Source organism: Cyprinus carpio, unplaced genomic scaffold, assembly GCF_018340385.1.
Source record: "Cyprinus carpio isolate SPL01 unplaced genomic scaffold, ASM1834038v1 S000006741, whole genome shotgun sequence".
Lineage (NCBI taxonomy): Eukaryota > Metazoa > Chordata > Actinopteri > Cypriniformes > Cyprinidae > Cyprinus > Cyprinus carpio.
In genome coordinates this window covers 542,368-567,492 of record NW_024879340.1, presented here as the reverse complement: position 1 = coordinate 567,492, position 25,125 = coordinate 542,368, and the positions used below count along the sequence as shown (strand labels likewise).

Below are 25,125 nucleotides of genomic sequence, written 5' to 3'. Positions count from 1 at the left end.
GTTCATGCAGCCGACAAAAACCTTCCATGCCACTCATATAGTTTTCCATTAAATTACATTATATTTGTCCCACATCGTTGTTGATGTTAGGGCTGTGCGATTTGGGGAAAATATCTAATTGCGAATTTTTTTTTTTTAAAATTTTTTTTTTTTTTGACCGATATTGCGATTGCAATTTGATATGCATTTTTGATTATGCAAAGTCAAGCTTCAGCTTAATATTGTCAGTAGTGTGCAGCACAGTATGGGTATCATTACCCTGCTGAAAAAAACAATAGAAACCATCAGAAATTTTTATGGTTTCCATTAAAACAATTACAAAATTTCCTTTGTGTTTTGGGCATTATTCCAACATGAATTACTGTTGTTCTATTGTTTCCCATCTGCCATATTATATTCCACCAATAGAATCCATCAGATACCAGTAGATACTATTATAGTTTATTTTAAAGCCAATATAATTCCCATTATAACCCTTAAATCCATTAAATCTTCTATTGTGTTTTGGGAGGGGTTCTATTGTTTTCAGCAGGGAATATTATAATGGTATTACTACTTACTAAATTACTGAATTTCATAGAAAGACTAGTTTTATTTTGTGTAAGTAAAGAACTGTATTACTTCAGTCAATTATTAAAGCATTACATAGGTTACATAGGCTGATTTATTCATTTTTAAGTATTTGGGATTTTAAGAACAAGTGAAAATGTGCTGAGTGTTTAATTTCATCCAAGTGAAATTAGCAAAGCAGTTACGCTGAACTTGTTTTAAACGCGGGAGCGGTGATTTTTTGTTTTTTATGTTTTATATTGCAAGATGCGCTTGTGGAGACTTGTGGTGCAGAGCCACGCGTGAGTACAACAGAGCATTATGGATGCACTCTTGAGTTCAGCTGAGTTGTTTTGTTTGGTTGTTGATCGCTATATTGTTAAAAAATTACTCTTAAGCACGTAATTCCTTCTCACTAATTGATCACTGAAAACATTATGAAATCTATCTGTATATGTTATACAACCAAAATCCTTGTGGAATTACCAGTCAGGAAACACTGCTGATGTAAAACAATTTCCCTTGTGTTCAAAATCTACACTGACACTGTAGAAATATTTGACCCCACAATGCAACAGGCAGGGGCCTAAACCATTTTTGTCACATTGCCATGGGAAAGGAAGTGATTTTTTTTTTTTAAGTACTTTGTACAATAGGCTAAGAGCAAGTGGAAATGGATGAGTTTTTAGAGAACAGTTGCGTATAAAATGAAATAAATTTTGAATGCAGGAAACTTCTGTATATAGTTTGCTCTCTGTTTGGATGTTGAAATGGTAACTACATTTGTTTATTTTTGTTGAACCATTATCATGCTCCATCTTATTTCATGAATGTATCAAAGGAAATGCCTTTAAAATGTAGACAAAGAAATAACTTTGACAAATACTTTTGTACAGTTCTATTTGAAATCATGCCTGCCATGGATAACAAATCTGCTATAATAATTTGGGTAAACCTTGATCTCCTGTTAAGGTCTGGTAACAAACCCCCATCTATCTGTTTGTTTCTTCGCTTCAACTATCTTGTGCTTCATGCAAAGAATAAATGCTGGCATGTTCATATAGAGTTTTAAAGTATCGATTACTGGGAGTGCATTTAGCAAATAGTGTCCATTTATCATCTCTAAATAAAACATGGTTGATTTTGCTATTTTAATTTATTTTTGTGTAACTCTTGGCAATTTGATTAAGTCTAAAAGGAGAAATTGTGACTACGGAGTCACACTGCAAAGGGTCAGGCATTGTGGGACACATTTCATGCCCTGAGTTCTATTTGAATTGCATATTTTGACAAATGCTGTAGGTCATCTAGATATTCCATGCATACAAACAATTGATATACTCTGCACAGTGCATGCTACTGAAATGTGCAATGTAGTATAATATTTTGAATAGCTGTTATATGCAAATCTTAAAGTTAGTGTGCTAAATGCTTGTAAGCATAAATTCATTTTATAAGCACTACAGTTATGGTAGTTAAAAAAAATGAGTTGGGGAGGTTTCTGAAATTTGCTTGATTTGACAGAAAGACCCAATTGTAAACATGATTTAATAGTAGCATGACTAAGGGAAATGTTTTTGAACTGTTACAGCATCTGCAGGTGCTCTACTTGCATTCTGCTATCTAGGTGTAGGTTGTGTCATTTTTGGAATCTTATTCTCAGCCATGTCTGTGAAACATGCCCATGCTACTAGAAATCATGTCCATCTCAGATGTATGATTAAACTCTAACATGTTTGTGTGATAATTCATGTTTACTTTTTGTAGGTGTTATTTATACAGTTCTTTCTTGATTTAGATGTCTTTAACATTCTGACTTTTCCATAGAAATGTGATGAGGATTAATTGTACAAAACCCCCAAAATCTAACACTACGGAAATAAAATACAAAGTACCGAAATATCAAATAAGAATCAAAGTTCATTAGAAGCAGCTTTTCCACAAGCCAAAGTATATATTAATATACAAGGTGCACAGATCCATTCAAGCAAACCCAAAACACTATCAAGGTAACACACAACACTTAAATGGTTCAATAAACATTCATTAAACAACAGAAGATGTAACAAAGAACCCTAATGTACAAAATGATAACAAAAACTGTCAAGAAACATGATTATTTAAACAAAATTCTATCAAATATGGAGTGTAATGCAGTGAATTGTGGAAATATCAGTTTACAGTTTTTGACTGTAAATTATACATTGATTTGTTCTTTTTTTCATCTGAAAACTGTAAAGTTAACAGCATTTTACTGTAAAATAACCCCCCCACCACCTGTCTCCAACCTCTAAAACCAAACCTGCCCATGTCACGTGAAAGTGATCCATGCTCACCCCCGTTTTTGCTGTTCTAGGGAGAGTTCTCTCAAACTCACAGCGGGGGCTGAGCACTGGAGGCCACGGCCTAAAATTAGCTGATGGGAGGACGGCCAACTCAGTTTGACTTCTATAGATGGTGAAGTGCGCTAGCAGTCAAATTGAAATAAGGCAGAGCAAAATACTAGAGATCACTTTAGTGCTCAGTCAAGGTCACTGTCTTCCAGCGTCAGCTGTTTTGTTGCTTTTAGAAGCGGGAATATAGATAGACAGGAGTTTAAAAAGAGGGTGTGTTCCAGCAATCCCAGAAATTTAGTCCCACACCTTTTGTTAAAAATGCAGCTGGAATTTTATGAAAATAGCAAGCAATCAAATGAATTTAGCTGCAGTTTAAATACTTATGGTAATAAAAATACTTTTATTTTTTTTTTCTCAAATAAGCTTCAGAATGGATGAAAAAGTGGCTAATATTATCATTTAGACATGGCATATCATTCCTTTAATGTTAAGTGTTAAACAACATTTCTGGAGCCACTGTTTGAGGTACAGATCAGGCTCTTGTCATATTGATGGCTTTTCCATGATCATTTGGCATGAATGAACATGGACTTGGTATCTTTCTGACCCTGCTCTGTTTGAATTGGAAACTTTGCCTCATCAATCATTTATCTGCTAACGTTGGCAACATCGCAAACAAGGGCAATCAAATTCTGTCCTGTAAGAGGAACAAGTATATTGTCTTTTTATATTCTTTGTTCACTGTCATTTAATTTATATTTTATATAAAGGGTCTTATTTCTCCTGACACTATCTGCTCCCCTCTTTCTGTGGGTTTGAACAGGTTTTTATAGTTCTCTAAATGCCTGATCAAGTATAAACAATCTTGTGTATGTGACTTTGTGCATGTGAGTAACTTTTGAAAAAAAAGGCAGAAAAAAAAAAACCTTCCAGACCTACCTATCACAGTGTAGTATATGTCAAGGCCTGTTTGAGATGTTATCAAAGATCGGCTCTCACCAAGGACAGAGGCAAAAAGTAGCATTGTTTCTGTTAAAGCACCTATGTAATATTGCACACTGTTACCACAAGCTTGTACAGCTGTTATTAATACTTCAATAACACAAAGGGCCTATAAGAATCACTGGACCATAGGGGCTGCTGTGTTTTAAAGTGAGGGATAGATATGAAGAAAAGAATAATTGGTGTATTGCAGTGTTTCCCACAGGATTTTGTAAGACTATGGATTGTGAAACATAGTCCCTCTAGGGGGGTCGGGGACTTGACTCCTGGAAGAAAGAAAGATTTGAAATCAAAATTAAGACATTCGAACCCATTTCAGGGACTGGATTGAAAAAAAAAAAAAAGTAAAAAGTCTTAAAATTAGCTTGTACCATTATTTTAAAGTGGATTCAAAGCCTCTCCTTAATTGTGTTAGTGTCTCAGTCTAGATTACGTTAATGTTGTTATTGTTGTTATAATACCTAAGACAGCAATATTACTGTTGAAATACAACTACACTGTAGAATATATGTAAATGAACCATGGATATTTCATTTATAATACTATCTTTATTTAGTTATTATTTTGGTGGAAAACTGCAGTTTCTGTGAAAACAGATGCACAAATGGGCAATATCATATGAGTAGCCATGAGATATGGCTGTATATCGACACGGCTGAGATCTGGCCATAGGCATGGGGCAGAGTGCTGTAGGAAATCACAGCATGCCGATATACAGCCATATCTCATGGCTACTCGTGTGATGTTGCATTTATACAGCAGTTTGATGGCACTAGTGTATACATAAGAGACAACAATGGAGTGTCTTTAAAAACCCTCTTTCTCAAGTTGACAGTTTAACAGCTGAGCCCAAGTCCCATGAAGTAACGTTGAGTTGCTTTATTAAAAGCTTATTGTATTGCTGTATTAAAAGCTGTATAGTATGTAGAGTATTATGAGAAAGACATGGTCTGTGATTAAGTGTGATTACCTGCATCTGATACAGCATTCATTCTTCAGCAATCAATCTTTGTTATACATTATACAGTTTCACACGTACTCCGTCTGCAGTGCGTATACAGTATGCAGCAGCGAGAGTGCATTATTGTAATGCTAAAGCACATTAAAATAATGCAAGAGCTTGAATCTCTCTGCTCGCACGCAGATTTCCTTTGCTGTGACACAAAACCAGACGTGCATGCTCAGATACACGCTGTTCTTGCCCGGAGAGAGTGTGCGCACTTAAAATGTGTCTCCTCTCGCTCAAACTGCGTCCTGTGCACTCACAACTCTCTCGATGCTCATGTGCTAGATATTAATTATTTTCGCACCTTTCTATTTCTAACCTTTTTTGTTCACATTGTTAGCATCTTTTTCCGCATTCAGTGTGAACGCTCTGATCCATTAACATGGGCTCGGAAAAAATAAGCATCACAGACAGTGTGTGAACCCGTAGGCATATGCCCAGTCTGTTCTGTTCTCGTGCTCCATTTAGGTGCGCTGCATTCTGATTGGATTGGATAGCATACGGCGGAAGGTCGGGGCCGTGGAAAATCGTGCTATAAAGCGATTTAGAAATCGCGCACACTCAAATTGTGATTTTATGAAGATTTCGATTAATCGCACAGCCTTAGTTTGAATATCCACTAAGGAAAGCAATATCTTTGTCGTACTATCCTTTCATCTGTTAAGGGTGATTTCTGCATTTGTTGGCTGCATTTGTTGGCTGCATCTTACAAGCTGTTGTTGAAAGTAAAAATAACTTCCTTGTTTACAACAGTTTTTCAGTCTCTTTCAATATAAAAGTCTTAAAGGAGACATCGGATGAGACGTGCACTTTTACAAGTAGTTTGAACTGAAATGTGTGTTGGCAGTGTGTACACAGCCACCCTATAATGATAAAAATCCACCCAGTGTTTTTTTTTTGTTGTTGTTTTTTAATCTACTGAAGATATTATCCTTTCTCAAATCAATCTGTTCTCATCTTCTTGTCTGTGTGATGTCACACAGACCAAGGCTGCTTCCACAATTATTGATTGACACTGGTGTCTTACCTTAGACCTGCCCTGAGTGAGCTGTCATCAATCTGCCATTGTTTCGACGCCATTCTTGTAAACAAGAATGTCTCCTATAAGCAATTGAGGTGTTTTGTTGTTGGATGTAATAATTATCATAGCAGTCGTCATTTACACCCGACATCTGATCCACTGAAGACGCAGTGCATTACATTTGTTTTTGAAGGGAATGCATCCTCCGATCTGCCTAAATGCATTTGTGTTCGCACGAATCATTCATGATCCAGCCTCTACAGAAGAATTTAGTATAAGGTTTTTTATGAATCTTTGCAAATCATCTTTTCTAATAACGTGCTAGTTAGCAAGTTTCACGATGATTGCAGCTAAAGTTTACCGTCTCAGACAGCGGCTCGGAAAAGAGGGGTGGGGCGAGCAGAGCTCATTTGAATTTAAAGCATTTAAAGCTAAAGAATCATATCAACTTGTGGAAAATGTGCATCCGATGACCCCTTTAACAGCTGACTTGTAAAAACTTCTCTTGTCTCTTGTCGCCATCTAATGGCAGAACAATGTAACTAAAATCACCATCACGAACATATTATTTACTGAATAATATTCAATAAACAACAGCAGCCATCACAAAAGTTGCTAGGCGGTGCAGTCAAAAGTACAAAAGCAGCGCTCTGATATACAGCATTGAAGTTACAAATATAATGTCATGGGATTTTGTCCTCAGCCAAAACTATTTACTCTGAAACAAATAATAGATTAATAAGACCAAAGACTACCCATGAAATTAACCTTAAAAAAAAATCTCATGTTTAACCACTAGAGTTGGGAATCGAAAATCGATTCCGATTCCAGAATCGGATACTTAAGGTCAGGAATCGGATACTTGTCAAATGAAAATTTAGATTCTGCCAAATCGATTCCTATGCGCTTTTTTTTCTTCATCTGAGGACCGGACCTAGCAATCTGCCAAGACTTTGTTCGCTAATCTAAATGCTCCAAAGTTTGGCTACATTTGCGATCAGAAAACAAAAAAGCTAAGTATAATATCTGTGATAGCTAAACATGTGGCAAGAGAGGTGACACCACCACCATGACGAAGCACTTTAATTTAATAGATTGTTAAAGATTGCGAACACGATTCAGACACCAACGTGATTCTATTCCTAAATTAAAATGATTTGTCGGTTTAATTTCTCAGCTTTTGACGTGTGATCAATGTTGTGATCACTTGGTTTGTGCAGAGTACAATCACATCTGTGTGATTTGAACATTTAAATCTGCATTTATGCTGCCTTTGATCTAAAGAAAGCAGCTGTCTGTCATGAATGAAACAGCTTCACAGTCTTTTCAACCACACAATAGAATAAAGTAGTATCATTATTTCTGTGTTATAAACATTCAAATCACAGTACTGGGATAAAGGTCACCTTTTGAAATCACCTTTTGAAAGTAATTTGACACTTAAAATGAAGATTTGTCGATTACATTGTTACTCCAGTAGAAAAAGGGGCTGTTAAAATGTATTTGTCTTTGACTCATACAAGAGATTCGTTCAAGAACGCTGATTCATCCAGTAATGAAACAAGTACGTCTTGAATCATTCATTCAGAAATTACATGTGATTTTGTTTAGTTGTTTTTTCTTCAGAATCATGAGAGAACCACAACTTCTATTGGGGGGTAAAAAAGAAGAAGTAAAAAATACTTAATTTTTTACTCAACTCTTAAAGAGTCTAGGTTTTATGTAGCATGTTGATTTTTGTTCATGGTATTCAGCTCCAGTAAATGATTTGCAAAAAAGAGACACATGATGAATGATTGATATCATTATACAATCACCTTGGAACCGAAAAGAATCGTAATCGATAAGCAGAATCGGAATTGATCAAATTAAAATTATACCCAACTCTATTAACCACTATAAAGACTTTGGAGCCAGCAGCAAATTCCAGAAGATGTGGCCGAGGTTCATGAGTGCTAAATGCCTGCTGATGTCCTGGAGCTCACATCTCTTAAAAAGTTGAAGCAAATTTTTGAATAGGCGTTACCTTTATTTAAAAAAATGCATATTTGAAGTCTAAACAAGTACATTCTTGCCTGAAAAAAATCTTAAAACTGCATTCCATATTATTTTTAAAATAATACTCTCAATGAGAAATACTTTAAGGGGAGAGATCACTTTAGTATTACACTCTTATCAGCCAATCAGATTCGAGGACCAAATAGAACTGTTGTATAAACATGAATAATTATAAATCTAGAGAGTAACTGGTGCATGTTGCATTCTATGCACGTTGAACTCACAGTACATGCAGAGTTTGCTGCCTTCAATTTGAACCGAACTGCTATGCGATGCTCAAACGAACACAGCACCACACTTTACTTTGAAAACACAGACTATACACTCGCAACAGACTATATATGATTAAATGACAGCTTATTGTCATTTTATATACACTAAGCAGATTGAGAATGTTTTTTACTTTTGTTCACACTCTTGACTTCATGTCTTTGTTCGACTTTAAGTTTATTTCAGAACTGAAAATAACACTTTTTGTTTCACATTGACACTGTTAAAGGGATGAATTTGACCATTTGTTTTTGGAAATCACAACAAAAGTGGGTTTGATGTTGTTAAATGTTTCAGTCGTTCATCTAATAATATTAAATCATATAGCCTGTTAAACTGTATATGTTTATATAAATAGGTTAAAATGAGAATTTATTCTGTTTTATAAGAGAGTGGACATTTAAAATATTTATATTTTGCATAGAATGGTGTTTTAAATTTCCCATTTTGCTCGGACTACTACTTGTCTCTTCACTCAGCTTAACTTGTTTGACCTCTACTTACTCGACTGGGAACAGTTTGCAACATGTTATAAAATTTACTTGGAGTGTCCTTTAATTCAGCATACTGTAAGTAAACCAGATGTTAGGACTTTATAGGAATCCCTCCTACAAGGTCACAGAGTTAGGAATTCACCCCCCTCACTCTGGGATTCTTTATTAGTCTTTGTTTAGTTGCACTTCCCAGAAGTGGTCTCAAAAGAGGGCTATGATGTCACTCAGAAATATCCGGCTTATTTTCCTTCATCACTGTAGCTGTAAGCTAGAATAAGAAATAAAGAGTAGGTGAATTACTTGATTTATGTTTTATAAAATTTGAGGCTCCTTATATTCCAATTTCTTGTGGTATTTTAAAATAAATGAATTATAATAAGTTTCAGTAAGTTCAATCTTAAGGAAGGACCCCCACTTCTGATGATGAAGGTGTTTTCTGTCTGTTCACTTGATCTGAGCAGGTTTCCTCAGTTTGCTTATGGAGTTCAAGTTGGACAAGTGTTATGTTCAGCTGTTTGCCATGCTGGAGACATGAAGGGTATGTTTGTCACTTACCCTGGCTCAAATATCGAAGCCCTTGTTTACCACAAGAGTACTGTTTTGCTTGGATTTGCTAAGATGCAGTAGATCTGGATTTAGTTTGATTTTCAAGATATGATTCATCTCCAGGTGTTTTTAGCTATGTTATTGCCTTTGTTTGTTTTTTGCTTTCATTTTATTGTAAAAAGATCCCTGCCTGCTTTCTGGAAACTCTATAGATACAATCTTGAAGATGTCTTGTTTATGAATCTCTTTTCGTTACTCTTGCACTGTAAACCTTGAAAGTGGCTTCACAGAGTGGCTGGGAATTTCCTCCGGTCTCTGCAGAATGCTTTCCCGGCAGGGCTGCTGTCTAGTTCCAACCTGTCTGCCACACCGTAATATCAAGCAGTAGGTTTCATATTGCATTTTTTGTGTGTAATTGCATCACAACATCTTCAACCTTCCAAGGATTTGTTGTGTCTTCTTACTACGACAATGGTTTTAAGGTTTATCTTTTTGGGGGGGTTTATACATGACCATGATGGTGTTTGATGTAAAATCTGATGTTCTTCAGTATTCTCAGGTGATACGGCTCCAGATGAGATTTCCTATTAGCACGCCATTCCTTACTCCTCTAAATATAGTAACATTGCTTTCAAAAGCTTGAGCTTTGCGGAAAGGTAGCCTTGCTCTGTGAGAGTGTTTGGGTGTTATGTGGTTGCTAATTTGAGATCCTAAATTTGACAGAGCTTATCTGGCTGATGTTACTGTCATCCTTGGTGACATTGCAAAATTTATTTTTGTTTTTACCAAGAGAAAACTTGACGTTAGCACGATCATGAACATTTCCTTGAAGTTTACAGACCTACACAAGGTTCGTGCCACCCAGCTACTTATCAGGGAACACTCTAAAGTAACTCATGGGTGTTTGCTTTCACAGATGGCCCAGTAAGTCCACAATTATGAGAGAGGGACGAAATAACAGCGGTGGAGTGAGACTTGTAATTCTCTCTATAAACCAATGACTGCATTTAAACCGGGTTTAACTTACTGTTCACCTTTTGAAGTATGAATTCAGACAAAATAAATTTTTTGTAATTTCTTCACTCTCATGCTGTTCCAAAGATGTATAACTTTGTTCTGAAGTGGTTTGTTCTGTGTTGATATTCAATGAATATATAATAAATGTTCAATAATAAAAGGTGACTTGACTGGTCCACCATCACAAACATAGACTGCTCATTTATTATTTATTACTCCAATGTTTTATTTATCAGACTACAGAAAATATTCTAGGAACAGACCCACAGGTGTTGTGTAGATATGATATGGCAGATGCGTGTTTGTGTCCCACTTTTGGGTTAAAGAAAGGAAACCCTGTGAGGCAAGAGGATATTTTTAATGCCAATGCAAAAATAGTTGGGCACTGATGGCATCATATAAGCCATACTATATTGTAACTGTAAGTGCATGGAGCTGATTTTAGATCAGCATTTGGGCTGAGTTTTCTGTTATGACATGCATGTTATCCAGAGTTATTTCAGGTTTAAACATGCAGTCTCTGTTGCCAACCTATTGATTCTAATTAAAAGTGGTGCATTTTTAGAATTTATATGTATATAAAAAAGTAAAATATTAAAACATTTCAAGCATGGGGTCTTCACAGACAAAATTAGAAAATGAGAACCACTGGTCTACACAGAGGAACAACCCACCCTCAGTTTTCATTACTTTATGCAGTCACTCTGGGCAGATTTTTGCACTGCTGTGATTATTCAGTGCCACTCAGAGATAGATCAGATATATGGACAGAGATTCCATTATTGGATCGGCTTTTGCATGTTTATGAGGGAGAGATGATATATGAGAACTGCAGTTGATCATCACCCAGCGGCTGGGGGTGGAGAATGGGCTGCTTTATGCATGGAGACATCAGGAAGCTCTGTGAACTCCTTTGATTGATATAACTGAGCTTGTAGGAGGAGGCTTAATGCAGAGTTTTTCTGACTAAATGTTGTTATACATGTCCCATATTAATGCACTACGGCCTAAAAGGACCTCCAACATTTGTTTCCCCTGTGTACATAGGTATCTACCTTCTTAGTCAGCAACCAGATCGAAATGGAACCTCATATATGACTGTCACTCATGCACACCTCACAAATAGCACTTTTCAAGTCAGGTAAAGCCCAAAGCATAGTTTAATAATAGTGTTTGACATAATTTCATCATCAAAACAGTAGATTCATCTGTATGTGCACAGTCTGAATTTTCTAATTGTTCATAATAAGTTTGCTCAGCTCTAAACTACAACTTTATTTTAAAGGAGTAAATTTGTGCACAACTTTTGGTGAGAAATGCTGCAGTTATTGGACAAATAAAACTTTATTGTAGGGCTTGGTGATGCCGTTAAAAATTTAATTGATTATTATTTTTTTTTTAATTCAGAGTCTTTCTTTCTTTCTTTATTTATTTATTTGCAACAAATCAAATTATTTGAAGAACAAAGAAATGCATGAAGACCAAAGAAACATATCTTACAGAACAAGTAGCTTGTATTTTCATGCCAAGACTAATGGGATAGTTCACCCAAAAAATTCATTGGTAACCCCTTTTCAACTTGTTCCAGACTTGTATTAGTTTCTTTCTTCTGTTGAGAACAAAAGAAGGTATTTTGAAGAAGGATGTTAACCAAACAGTTGAAAGTAGCCACTGACTTACATAGTATTTTGTATTTACATAGTATACATGGCAACTTTTTGGTTGCCAACGTTAATCAGAATATGTTCTTTTGTGCTCAACAGAGAGTGAGAGCTATCTCTGTTAGGTTTTTGTCCTGTCAATTTCCATTGTTATCACTGTCAGTCATCGCATTTTCCAATTCAGGCCTACTGCAGTGTGTGGCTATTAGCATGAGAAATAAAAAAGCCAGGAAAATCACTTCCTTCATAATCCCTACAGCTGTCAATAACAGAATATTTTATTGTGAGTACTTTGTTGGTATACTTGTGATTTACACAGTATTCCCTATTTTTGTAATATAAATGTGTTTGTACTTGTGTAGTCTGAGTGACAGTAATCTGTCAGATAGACTTACTCAGATGAGTGCTGACTGGAGCAACATCACGGTCTCACACAGAGAGACCTTAATGCCTTTCAATGAGATCACCGTGGTGATTTGTTGCTAAGCAATCACAGGGCTTCCTGCGTCACCATGGCTACACTTAAAGTAGAGCTCACTGACCTGGTAACCTACGTAAAGCCAATCCTACCCTAAACATGCATTTCCTGTGCCTTTACAAAGAAGCTTTTTAGTATTAAATTTAAATATTAGTATGTTTTGTTTGTGCCTGTTTAAGCCCTGCAAAGTTTGATCCATTGAACTGAAGATTTAAAATACTCATGTTTTATTTACTAATATTACATGTCTCTCTGCAATACTTGATTCTGATTGGTCAGTTGCAACATTGTTGTTATCTGTCCCCGGTAACAACACTGAATAAGATACCGCTCATCCAGGTATTTCTTTCGCATCTCCCATGTCACACCACCACACTCTCTTTAGTTTCATTCAAATGCAACTGCTATCATCTTGCACTTCAGTAATCAACTGTTTTTACTGTTAAATAACCAGAGGACTTTAATATTAATAGTATGCATGCGGTAATAGTTGAAGTTTGTCTGGTTGCCAGAATGATTGTTTTGTTTTTTGGACTGGCTTTGTACGGTGACCCAGTAGTTCACAACACAACGAAATTTCCACAACATAACGAAATCGAGCTAATTGTGCTAATTTCGTTTTGTGGTGTCTTGTTTCTGTTGTACTTTGCTAATTTTGTTGTGTTGCGGCTTGTTTCGGTTGTGTTGTGCTACTTTTATTGTGTTGTGGCTTGTTTACATTGTGTTGTGCTAATTTCATTGTATTGTGGCTTGTTTTTGTTTTCCTTCGGCTTGTTTCTTATGTGTTGTGCTAATTTTATTGTGTTGCGGCTTGTTTCTTTTGTGTTGTGGATTTTGTTTTGTTGTGCACTACTGGGCCACCATTAGTCTCATATAGCTAGACTTTCAGACTGACGGCTTTGAATGGTCAAGGCCTGCCCAAGTGACCATATGACTGATAGGCAAAGCAACCAATCACGTTTCGTTTTGTGCTGCATGATGTTTATCGGCGTGGAAATGCCCCCACAATAACAGACTGGTCTGCAAAACTCTTGAACGCGTTTTAAAAAGTATAATGGCATGAACTTTACATATTTCACATACTTTAGAAAATCTAGCGTTTAGTTGATCCCGACTCACTGTCTCACTGTCACAGCTTTGGCCCACCACTAGACAGCTTTGTTCAGCTTTGTTCTTCAATGAGGGGGTTTGGCGCCACGGTATCTCTGTTTCTAGGCGGAACGTTAAATTTAACACGACATGCAACATTTCCCAGAAATTCTGTAGAAATTCAATCAATCTGATGATGACTTCAAAACTCCTGAAGTGTTTCCAGTTAAGTGTGCTGTATGCATTAGACCTGCAGCCAATAGTTCATGGGCGTGACGTCTGAGGCTGAGACTAGGTCACCGTAGCTTTGAGATAATAAACCGGTAATTTTTTAAAATGCAATTCATATCAATATTTCATGTGTAATTATTTACTTATGTGCCAAGTAGCTGTGTCATATGTGGGATAACCTACATCCAGCCAGGTGTTGTCACGGAATAAACCCCTAAAGGGTGATGGCAACCCTGCAATAACAACTGGCTGGATGTTCATTTATTGTCCTTTATATATTTTCCCTTTATATTGTAAAACCCTTCTAGGCTGGCTAAAAATATCAAACTTTATTTTGGATGATTTGATCAAATATTTTTCTTTGTAATTAATTGTTTTTTTATTTTATTTTTTTTTTTTTTTTATGGTTGTTGTATTTTTTTATATTGTGTTTCATGTTCTGCTGATGTTACAGAGTCGGTGCCGAATTCTAGCAGCCACCCTGCACACAGACACACTATCCACCACCTCTGTCACTCATTGTATCAGTTTTATGGGCTTGCACTATACAAATGGGAAAGAATGTTCTAAATTCCATGACTGTGTGCCCCATCACTGAAATTAAATTGTCCTTGTGAGTAACCTTTTCCAGGCAGTTCTGTGTACTTGTTCCAAAGCCCAGTGCTATACAGTAGAGTTTTGTCAAGTTAACCAAATCCGTTTGGTTGTATAATATATTCTCTAAATGTATATTATACTATTTGATCTTATTGTGAACAATTGGTCACACTTTATTTTAAGGTCCAATACTCGCTGTTAACAAACCATTAACTATTTTTGCCTTAATAAACATCTAATTTGTTGCTTATTAATAGTTAGTAAGGTACTTGTTAAGTTTAGGTATTGGGTAGGATTAGAGATGTAGAATATGGTCATGCAGAATATGTGCTTTGTAAGAACTAATAAACAGCCATTAAATTAATAATAGGTATGCTAATAAGCAACTTTTCACTTGTGAGAATTGCTCCCTATACTGAAGTGTTACTGAACAATTTATCTATGTGTTCAAATGATTGAGAGTTTGTGCATAAGAATTGAATTGAAAGGAATTCAGTGCCAATACGTAAGCGTAGTTCTCACAGTTTGTAGTTTGAGGGTGAAATTTGAAGGTAAATTTTGAGGGTTTGTTTCGTTACAGTGACCCTGTTTTCTCATATTGTTGTTTGTGTCACCACAGGGCTCCAGAGATCATTCTTGGCCTGCCTTTTTTTGAAGCCATAGACATGTGGTCGCTGGGATGTGTGATTGCTGAGCTCTTCTTGGGCTGGCCTCTCTACCCAGGGGCCCTAGAGTTTGACCAGGTAATTCTTCTAACATGCTGCATCTTTCTTTTCCTGTCTGGACGAATCTCACGAAACCTGCTCCGAACCACTGGTGATATTTGTCATACACGGGAGTCACTTTCTACAGAAATCAGATTTAAATTATTTCTGCTGCAGCGTGTCAGTCTCGCTTTTCAGGAAAGGGAGCAAGTAAACACATACGCAGTTTGACCAATTAATACGTCATTAATAATGGCTCACTTCCGTGATTTAGTATGCTTGCATTCACATCATAAGCGAATCGTACCAGAGTATGCTTGAGCCATACCCTAGAGACCACCCTTTTTAGGTGGAACCTGGTACGGTTTGCAGATGCGCTCCCGAGTTCAGAAAACAGCATTCACATTATTCAAACGAACCGAACCCTGACGTCGAATGAATCCGGCTGAACACTAAAATTGCTAGTGTGAAAGCCCCCTAAAACCCTACAAAAATTGAGATGGACCTCCGTTTTTTTTTTTTTTTTTTTAATGCAAAATACAGTTCGCTTATTATAAATTAAAGCAATAAGCCATGGTTTACAGTGAGTTTATATCAGCTAAGGGGTGTTGTTGGGCACGACGCAAAGCGGAGCGAATGATATACATGAAAACATTTATTCTTCCGCTTAACAATGTAGTTCCTCAGAAAAGGTTGTGGTTGCAACAAAGTGGTTGCTGAGCAACACACAGATGTTAACAAAGGACCTAGACATGGTTTCATGGGGTTTTGCCATATTTTTCCATATTTGTTTGTGTCTTACAAATAGGGCTGTGCGATATGAACAAAAAAAAACCTATCGCGATTTCTTTGATCAATTTTGCGATTTCGATTTCAATCACGATTTTAACACACAGAAACATGCTTACAGTCATAAATGCATTCAGTATAAATTTGAAACATATTTCCAAAAGAAAACCAATAAGAGCTTTATCAAAAAGTTGTAACATGTCTCTAGAACAGACATAAGTCATCTGCATCATCTACCGCATGCAGTGTGAACTCTCTGATCAGTTAACATGGGCTCGGGAAAAATACGCATCACAGACAGTGTGTGAACCTGGAGTTACGTACTGTAGGCATATGCCCAGTCTGCTCCATTTAGGTGTGCTGCATTCTGATTGGACTGGATAGCATACTGTGGGTGGTCGGGGCCACGGAAAATCGTGCTATAAAGCGATTTAGAAATCGCGCACGCTCAAATCGTGATTTTATGTCGATTTTGATTAATCGCACAGCCCTACTTACAAATCTTGTTTTATTATCTCTTTTATACACACTCACTCCCTCTCTCTCTCTCTCTCTCTCTCTCTCTCTCTCTCTCTCTCTCTCTCTCTCACACACACACACACACTAAATGTTTCTTCTTGATCATAATTTCTCCATATTTCTCCTCCTCTTGACGTAATCTGTTTAGCACAGGGCTGTGGTATGTGCTGTCAGTCCCAAACAATCTCCAGAAGAATTTTTACGGGCGCTTCTTAGCGGTTGTGTTGGCGTACGAGTGTCAGCGTGTGGGTGTTTGTTGTGTGTGCTCACGCTGCGTCTGTCTGAGCGCACATGGTTTATGATCTGAACATTTTCTAGTTTTCGGGCCATACTCCCCCTGCTGCTGGGCCCCTGAATGCCCCGGGGTGAAACTGAGAGGAGGGTGCATTACCAAGTCTCTGTGTGTCTGCATGTGTGATAGATACGCAGGAACAAGCCCAGATTAGAACACTGTTTCTGGGGAGACAGAGTCTCAGCAGCCACTGACTTGACATAGCGGTTGGCAGCAATAGCAGGGGGTATGATGGGTTTTCCTCTTCCTTTTGGCTGTGCTGTTAACACAGCTGGGAGGGGGGTTAAGGATCTCAAGATGCCAGTGGGTGTCATGAACTGTCAGTCTAAAAGCTACATGCCTTTATTGCTCATATATAACCCTGTATTATGCCAGTAAGACCTCTTAAGCCCATGAGAATTTGGTCTGCCGGGAATAATTCCTCTCCAATATCACAGCACTCTAGCTTTAACTCAACAACACCTGTGAGAAGAAAAGTCAGAATTTACCCATCTGCTATCAATGAGTCTTTTTTTTCAAGAATAGTGGATCAGAATGTACCCATTCCCGATGAGAGATTCCACTGTCTCTAGCTCCATTTGGATGACTTTTTTCCCCCCTAATCTTTTTTTTTTTTTTTTTTTTTTTTTTTTTTTTTTTTTTTTGATCAGACCAAATCATATGTAATTGCAACGAATTTGTCAAACCATAAGATGCTTATGAATCATATCGTTTTGGTTATAACATGAAGTTGTTGTGTGTTGCATGTAAATCAGACATGTTCCAAATATGTTGGAAGGCGATATCATAATGGAACGCAAGGACTCTCAGCGTTGCTGAAGGGGGCGCTATAATACGCATTGGCATAAACAGTCATCTTCTATAGGCAGTTTTCTCTCTCAGGTCAACTACTGTCATGACTGAGCAAGAGTTTGAAGAGACACAACTAAAAAAGTTGATAACTAGATACCTGACTTTTGACACTGACTCTATCGCCCCCTCGAGTACTGAGGTACATTACTCCCACAGGCTAGCAATACAAGAGCACATAAAGTATGTTTAACAGGATGTCACCACTTCACTTCTGTACATCTGGGGTTTCATCTAACTGCCTAAGTAGTGATTCTAGTCTAGGGACTAAAGTGGCTTGTGGTATCGCACTCCTAATCCACGCGCCTCCTTCATGGGGGTGTTCAATTTAATCTCACACAGCAAAAGATATTTATAGAAGAAATGAACGCCCCCTTATGGTACCAATCACAGGGCCTCATATCAGAAGCATGTGGAACCTGCGTTTGACACTGCCGCAATGTTACAGCAAGTAGCCACTAGGGCTCTTGAATGTAGAAGAAATGTGTGTTTGCAAACTGTGGCCCTGGGTGCAGGTTTGGACATGTAGTCATATTCTTACAGTACTAAAGTGACACATCCCTTTTAGAAAATAAAGCTGTTACTCTTAGAGGCTGAAACATACAACACACACGCAGGGTCCAGAATTAACACCCAACAAGTGCCAAATGCCAGTAAAAATAAGACTGACTTACTAGCCAGTTGGCTGATACCAGTTTTTAATGAATTACATTTATTATTTGAATCATAATGAAAGCGTCATTGTTTATTTATGTGTTTGTTTATTTGTTAATCTGCCTGAGGGATTGGTTCTTTCTTCTTCTTATTATAGTTTTGTAGTGATAGAAAGTTTATCATGAGAAATACAGCAAGTTAAAAGCTTTTATTGCTTGTACCTGCGCTATACAGTTTTATCACAAATCTAGACAGAGAGACAGACAGACAAACAGAAGTGATGAAACCTGATGACCAGGCTATCCAGCATTATTTGATTGTTGGAGAATGTTCCAAAGAGCAACCTGTGCTTCAATAGAAGGTTTGGCAATGGAAGCAGAGTCTGACCTTTTGTCCAAAAGTGTTTGCTTGGTCAATGTCACAAATTTGACTGGCCTAAAAACAGTGCTGTAACTTAAATTCTCTGTATTAATTTTACTTTGTAAGTTTGCTTTTTTAACTTGTTTCTAATGGTTGTTTCTAATAGACCTGTTACTTTTTTCCCTGTAATGTGTAATGTGTTCCTATTGTTTGTTAAAGAACTTGCTTTGTTTTGTATTTATTTTGTATTTATTTTTTGCAATATTTTTGTATCTATATATTTATTTATAGTGCATATGGTACATTTAAGTACTTGCGATTTTTAAGTGTTCCTTGTTCATTCAGTGAAAAGCAGTGATTGTTGACTGTGTATTGATGATGATGAACAGTATTATTATTATTACTATTATTAATATTGTTATTTTTATTAATATCAAATCCAAAAAAAAAAACCATTGATTATCTATACAGTACATGGAATATTTAAAAAATATCAAGATTTTTAGATGCACTGAAAAAAATAAAATAATAAGCTACATTTACTTAAAAATATAGTGCATCATTTTTGCACCCCTCTTCTTAAGTAAATTTTGCATTGACTTTTAAGCGGTGTTACCTAAAAATCTTTAGTTGGCAAAGCTTAAATGTTTGAGTGTCCCAGTGAACAGTTTTGCTCAAATTTATTAGTTGGTCTAACACAATATTTTAAGTAGTATATACTAATAATTGCAAGTTATTTCTACAATAAAAGTCTTGTTCACCCCATTATAAATTTTAAGATCATTAAGGTTGAGAATTTTAAGTTTTTGTATTTTAAAATACCTAGGTACTGCTCAGTTACTTAAAGTTAGTTATACATCACAATGAGTGGAATACACCGCACACAACTGGTGAACATTAAATGACTTTCTTCTTCTTTATATATGTATACAATTTGTGCAGTTTAAGACCATTATGCTTATAGGAAGTCCCCATAAAAAATGGAAACTTGTTTGTGTGTGTGTGTGTGTGTGTGTGTGTGTGTGTGTGTGTGTGTGTGTGTGTGTGTGTGTGTGTTGTTAAGGTGCATGCTGTGTTCTACCATTAACCAAGGTTTTGATTTGAAAATGACAAAAAATACAGATTACAGAGCAACAGTAAACAATCTGTAACATAACAGTAAGCATCAACATTCTTTTTTATTTTTTTGGTGTTTTATGTTTGTGTGTGGTATAGAGTTGGGTATGTTGTTTACACAATGTTTGTGGTGTTGTATGCTTGTGTGTTGGAGTGCAGTGAAGTGCTGAGTAAGTAATGTGTGGTGTTGTATGCTTGTTGACTTGCATGTGTGAGTTGTGCAATGTTCTGTGGCAATACAATGCATTTGCAATATTAACAAGACACTTAACAAGTATTTTAAAAAAAATTATTCAACATCTTGTTATTCAAAGTTACCCCTTATTTACACTGTACATGTCTGCGGCACGTTACGGCTCAGACAAGGTTTTGTTCAATCCTCCACGCAGTGCCAACTCATGCCAGGAGCATTTCAGAAGCGAAGCCACAGGATTCGTGAGACCACGTGATTTGCCTGTCCTGTTTTTATTTTTATTTTTTATTTTGTGTGTGTGTGTGTTCTAATATGGTTGGTTAAATTTTTTGTCCGGTTTACAAACAAACCTTTTTTTTTATTTTTATTTTAATGAAGATTAGTCATCATATTTTCAAATTTGCATTTCCCACTTAATATAAAAGTAATTTCAAAGCGAACAACACAAAATTCACCATATTCACTCACCTGGTAATGTGCAATCAGATTGTCAGTGTTGTCTGATAAAAAGACAATCAAGCTGTGATCCTGAGTACAAACAGAAATAGAAATCCATGTTAATATTAAAAATAAAATAAATGCATGACACAGTAATGACACTGAACATCTAAGATTTAAATGCTAAAGTAAGCAGAATTTTCAGTAAACACAAGTAGACTTTACTGTATGAATTCAGTATACACAAATTCTTATCCAAGATAAAGTTAATCAATCAAGAGCAGTGAGTGATATTTTTCTGTTTTGTGTTGATTAGCATTAATGACAATACATGAATATATTTGCTGAGGGCAGACATCGTTTTTTACAGTGTGCATGGTCCAACCCTTCTTTGACATCCAGTGGAGCCAGTTGAGCTGATTCAGGCATCTGTTTAGGATGCCTCACTAACGCCTTTGGTGGAGGTGTTGAATGCATGTCCCTTTGGGAAGAGACCCTAGGACAGACCCAGGATGCACTAGACTGATTATATCTCTTGAAGAATGCCTTGGGATCCCCCAGGAGGAGTTATTACGGGGGAAAAGACTTGTGGATTGGTCTGTTTAGCTTGCTGCCACTGTGACCTGGTCCCAGCCTGGCGACAGGTAAATGGTTTGATGGATTATGTACATACTGAAATCAGCTGCTGTGCTAAAGCTGGAAACTTATAACTCAAACTACTGAAAGATTTTACCTCAAATGGAATTTTTTGATTCATCATTATGGGCTGCATTGTGATGTGATGTGTCATTAGATGTGCATATCTCTGAGTCAGATATTGGAATATGAATTATTTATCTCTCCTATCAGATCCTGCATTGTTGTACAGCAAGCCTACTCACTTCCTGTCTTCTGTGCTGATCTGAGACCCATTTTCCCCCAGTCATTTCCATATTGACCTTACATTGACTTCCTCTCCAAATGTCTTAATTTATTCCCCTGTCTAGGCCTTCATTTTATCACCCAGAGGTTAAAGATATTTTCTCTTCCTCTTTCTCACAAGTTCATGTCTGAACAGCAGCTGGGGAATTTACAATGTTCTTCATCTGTTTTCCGCACAGACCCTGTTTATTTAGTCTTAAAGCTCGGGATTATGGTCTCTGTGTGTGCTTCTATTTGTGTGTGTGTGTGTGTGTGTGTGCAAAAAAATAATATGCTATCATTAGAGTTTATGTAATGGTAGCTGCTGTTAACTTTCTAAAGGGTACAGTGCAACAGAGTAATCATTGAGGCATTTGACTTTCTTTGTTTCATGGAACTTAAAGAAGTTTAGCCAAAAGTTTACACTGTTCTTTTCTGTACAGTAAAAGCGTATAGTGGCCACAGGCTCTCAGGCTTCGAAAGATCAAAGTATAATTAAATTAGTCCATACTAATACCTGAAGTGATACAGTAACTTTAGTGAGAGAAACAGGTTGAAATTTAAGTTGTTTTTCACTAAAACATTTCAACCTCAAACCTAATTTGGACCTTTCGACTACGTAATCTGTTGCTGAGGGGATTTTCAGCTTTTTGATGCCTACCCACATAAAAAAAAAAAAAAGAAAAAAAAAATTCATAGAAGAATGTGTTTTCAAGCATGTGTGAATTGAGTCAAATGATGGCAAAATTGTTATTTTTGGCTAAACTTCCCCTTTCAAGATGCAATATGTAATATTGACAACTAGCGGTTGAAATGGGTACTGCAGTAGAAATTCAAAGGGCCCTATTTTAACGATATAAGCCGATGGTCTTAAGGCGCAAGGCGCTGGTGCACTTAGGGTGTGTCCAAATCCATTTTGCTAGTTTAACAACGGGAAAAAAAACGATTGGTGCGCCATCAATGAGAGGAACGTCTGTACTTCTGCAACAGACAACAAAACTTTTTGGTTGTTTAAAAAAGGTGTGCTCGTTCAAAACAGTTGCATTATCCTTTGCTGGCTGTGCTGATTTAAATCTAGCGGTTCTGCCGAAAAACGTGTATTTTACCCCAAGTGTGCAAGTTTAAATCTAAAACATAAAAAAATGTCAAGCGGATGTGATGCAAATGTTCTCATCTTTGTGTTGAATTTATTAAGAATTTCTTTGGATCACTTGATCCTTCTCTGAAGCTTTCCTGCATGACGGCAGTTTAGAACAAAGAGTTTTTTTTTCTTGCCAGGCTATCGCAAATATTCTGACCCAGAGGTCAAAGGGTCATGTTATCTGGTTTTAAGATGTGCGACTGCAGGTCTTGCACTTCTGCAGTCCACATGTGACACTGAGCATCTAATAGATCTTTCTCTCACACCATAGTGCCGTTGACGTAGGAACGCATACAAAATGACCACGTGCCCCCCTCCCAAGCGTGACTTCATAAATCGCCTGTTTCTGCGTGTTGTTCAAAACACGTGCTGCGTTCTCAACGATTTATTGAGAACACGTGCTGTTTCTAAGCATCTGACAGTCTTTTGTTGACATATCCATATACGCTGGACGGTGTTAAAACATTAACAATGATCGAGTTCACCAAGCTCTGTTACACTGTTTCCCATCTGTCTCTCCTCAGATCCGCTACATTTCTCAGACACAGGGTCTGCCAGGAGAGCATCTGTTAAACGTGGGGACGAAGACGTCTCGCTTCTTTTGCCGGGAGTCGGACTCGCCGTATGCGGCCTGGAGACTTAAAGTGAGATCGAAAACTATGACACACACGCACATCACTTATCCAAGACACCTGTATCATGTCCACTAATGATAAATGTATGTTGAAGAAGGCAATATTGGTAACATTGATTGCATTATTGGTTAATATTTTTTTTTCCACCAACGCAGCCTTGATTATATCATTAGAACAAAAAATTAAAATAAAAAAATCAGAGGTGGAAACAATCTTGCTTAAATAGATCAGTCTATATTAAAGTATAAATGTATACATTATTTGTACAATATTTTATGCATTTTAAATTATTTTCTTGACATTATACTGTAATGTTTAAAAAGTTGTATAATTTCTATATTTGTTGTGGGATATGAGTTAGACATTTTCTCATGAAATTCATCCATTGTTACATTTTAGTGAAAGTTTAATAGCTATACATTTTGCATATGTTTCAGTCCACAGAAGAGCACGAGACAGAGACGGGGCTGAAATCAAAAGAAGCAAGAAAGTACATCTTCAGCTGTTTGGATGACATAGCGCATGTTCGTATCTTTGGATCAAAAACACAATTTAGAAAATCCTACTTTTACCACATGAGTCTTCAGAATCACTCACACCTTGTTCTCTCTCAGAGTTGCGGTTACATTGCAAATGCAAATTTTATGGTGTATAAGTTAAAGTGTAACATGAAGAAATCACGTCTAGGCAAATGTGTGTCAATTTGAATCAGTATAGGACTACATTGAGTCTGGAATTATTTACTTTCTTCCCCAAATGTTCTAAGATGTATGTGAGGGCAAATCTATGGAATGGTTACATATTTAAAAGTAAAACTTGTTACTTTCTACATTTCAGCTTTTTATTTATTGATTATTTTTTCTTGCCATTTGAGATCAGTCACTTTTTGGTGGGGTAACGAGGTTGGAGATGAAAGATTGTGACCAGTGAAATACAGTTAAAACAGTAATATTGTAAAATATTATTACAATTTAAAATAACTTTTGTATTTTCATGTATTTTAAAATGTAGTTTATTCCTGTGATGGCAATGCTCAGTCATTTCTCCAGTCTTCAGTATAACATGAACCTTCAGAAATCATTCTAATATCAGTCCCTCCAGGATTTAGCGATTCTGTGATCGCAGAATTCAACGCAAAATCAAACAAACTCCGCATAATTCGGAGGAGCTTGCAATTTTTCTAAATTGCCGCAGATTTCCCGCATACTTTGGGCCTAGATGCATTATGATGTCATCGCAACAACATGCATTCAGCTGATGCTTACTTCCAACCGATCACTAAACTTCTGTCTGTGCCACTGCTTTATCCCACTGTAAAGCGCGCATGCTCTCCAAAACACACACAAACTGGAGCGTGCACGCTCTGAGTGACATTTTTTATCAACCTGTTAAATTTGTCAACACTGCCTAGAGGCTCGCACTTTCTATGAACAACCTAAACATGGACAAGAAGCACAGAATGAGTGAAAGAGACTCAAATGAAAGTGTAAATTCACTCTCTGACACTGGGTCGCACGGCGAAAAAGGGGAAGTTGGACAGTTTTTACATGTTTTCAAATAGCCATTCAGATTTTTGTATTCGTTATGGTGTATATCAAATCACTAAAGACTTTATGCATTTTGTGTATTCTTAAAAAGTACTAATATGCTTAAAGTTCTGTGTTCTTTTATTATAAATTAAAGAGCCCAATGGTTCTTGAGGTTGGAAAGGCCATACAAATATTAGAACAATGTTGTCTGTGGTACATTTTCACTGCAAAACACCACAAGATATGCTGCTAATTTTCAGAAAAGCCACAGTAAAATAAATCATTGTAGGCCGCAAAAATCAGAAAAAGAATAAATAAATAAATCCGCAAAAGCCTGGAGGGACTGTAATATGCTGATTTGGTACTCAAGAAACATTTCTTGTTATTAGCAAAATGTGCATTTTTTAGGATTCTTTGATGGATAGAAAGTACAAAATAACATTTTTTTGAAACCATAAATACATAATTTAATGATATAAAATATTTCTGTCAATTTCTGATGAATTTTATTGTCTCTTTGCTAAATAAATCTATTAATTTCTCTAACTAAATGATACCCATTAGGTTTCTCTTAAATTGGGCTATGCTTTCTGTGTGTCCAAATACTATGTAGGCCTCAGTATGACTAACCTAACTCTTTGATTTGTCCTT

At 36.6% G+C, this 25,125-nt stretch overlaps 1 protein-coding gene across 3 annotated transcripts in view; it reads left to right on the top strand.

Moving 5' to 3' along the window:
* hipk3b (homeodomain interacting protein kinase 3b) overlaps positions 1-25,125 on the top strand; it is a 55,822-nt gene that overhangs the window by 9,243 nt on the left and 21,454 nt on the right. For all 3 annotated transcript variants that reach the window (XM_042755684.1, XM_042755682.1, XM_042755683.1), the window contains exons 3-5: positions 14,975-15,098; positions 22,835-22,954; positions 23,383-23,469. In XM_042755684.1, the coding sequence (XP_042611618.1) occupies positions 14,975-15,098; positions 22,835-22,954; positions 23,383-23,469 (331 nt within the window). The remainder of the gene's footprint in view (positions 1-14,974; positions 15,099-22,834; positions 22,955-23,382; positions 23,470-25,125) is intronic.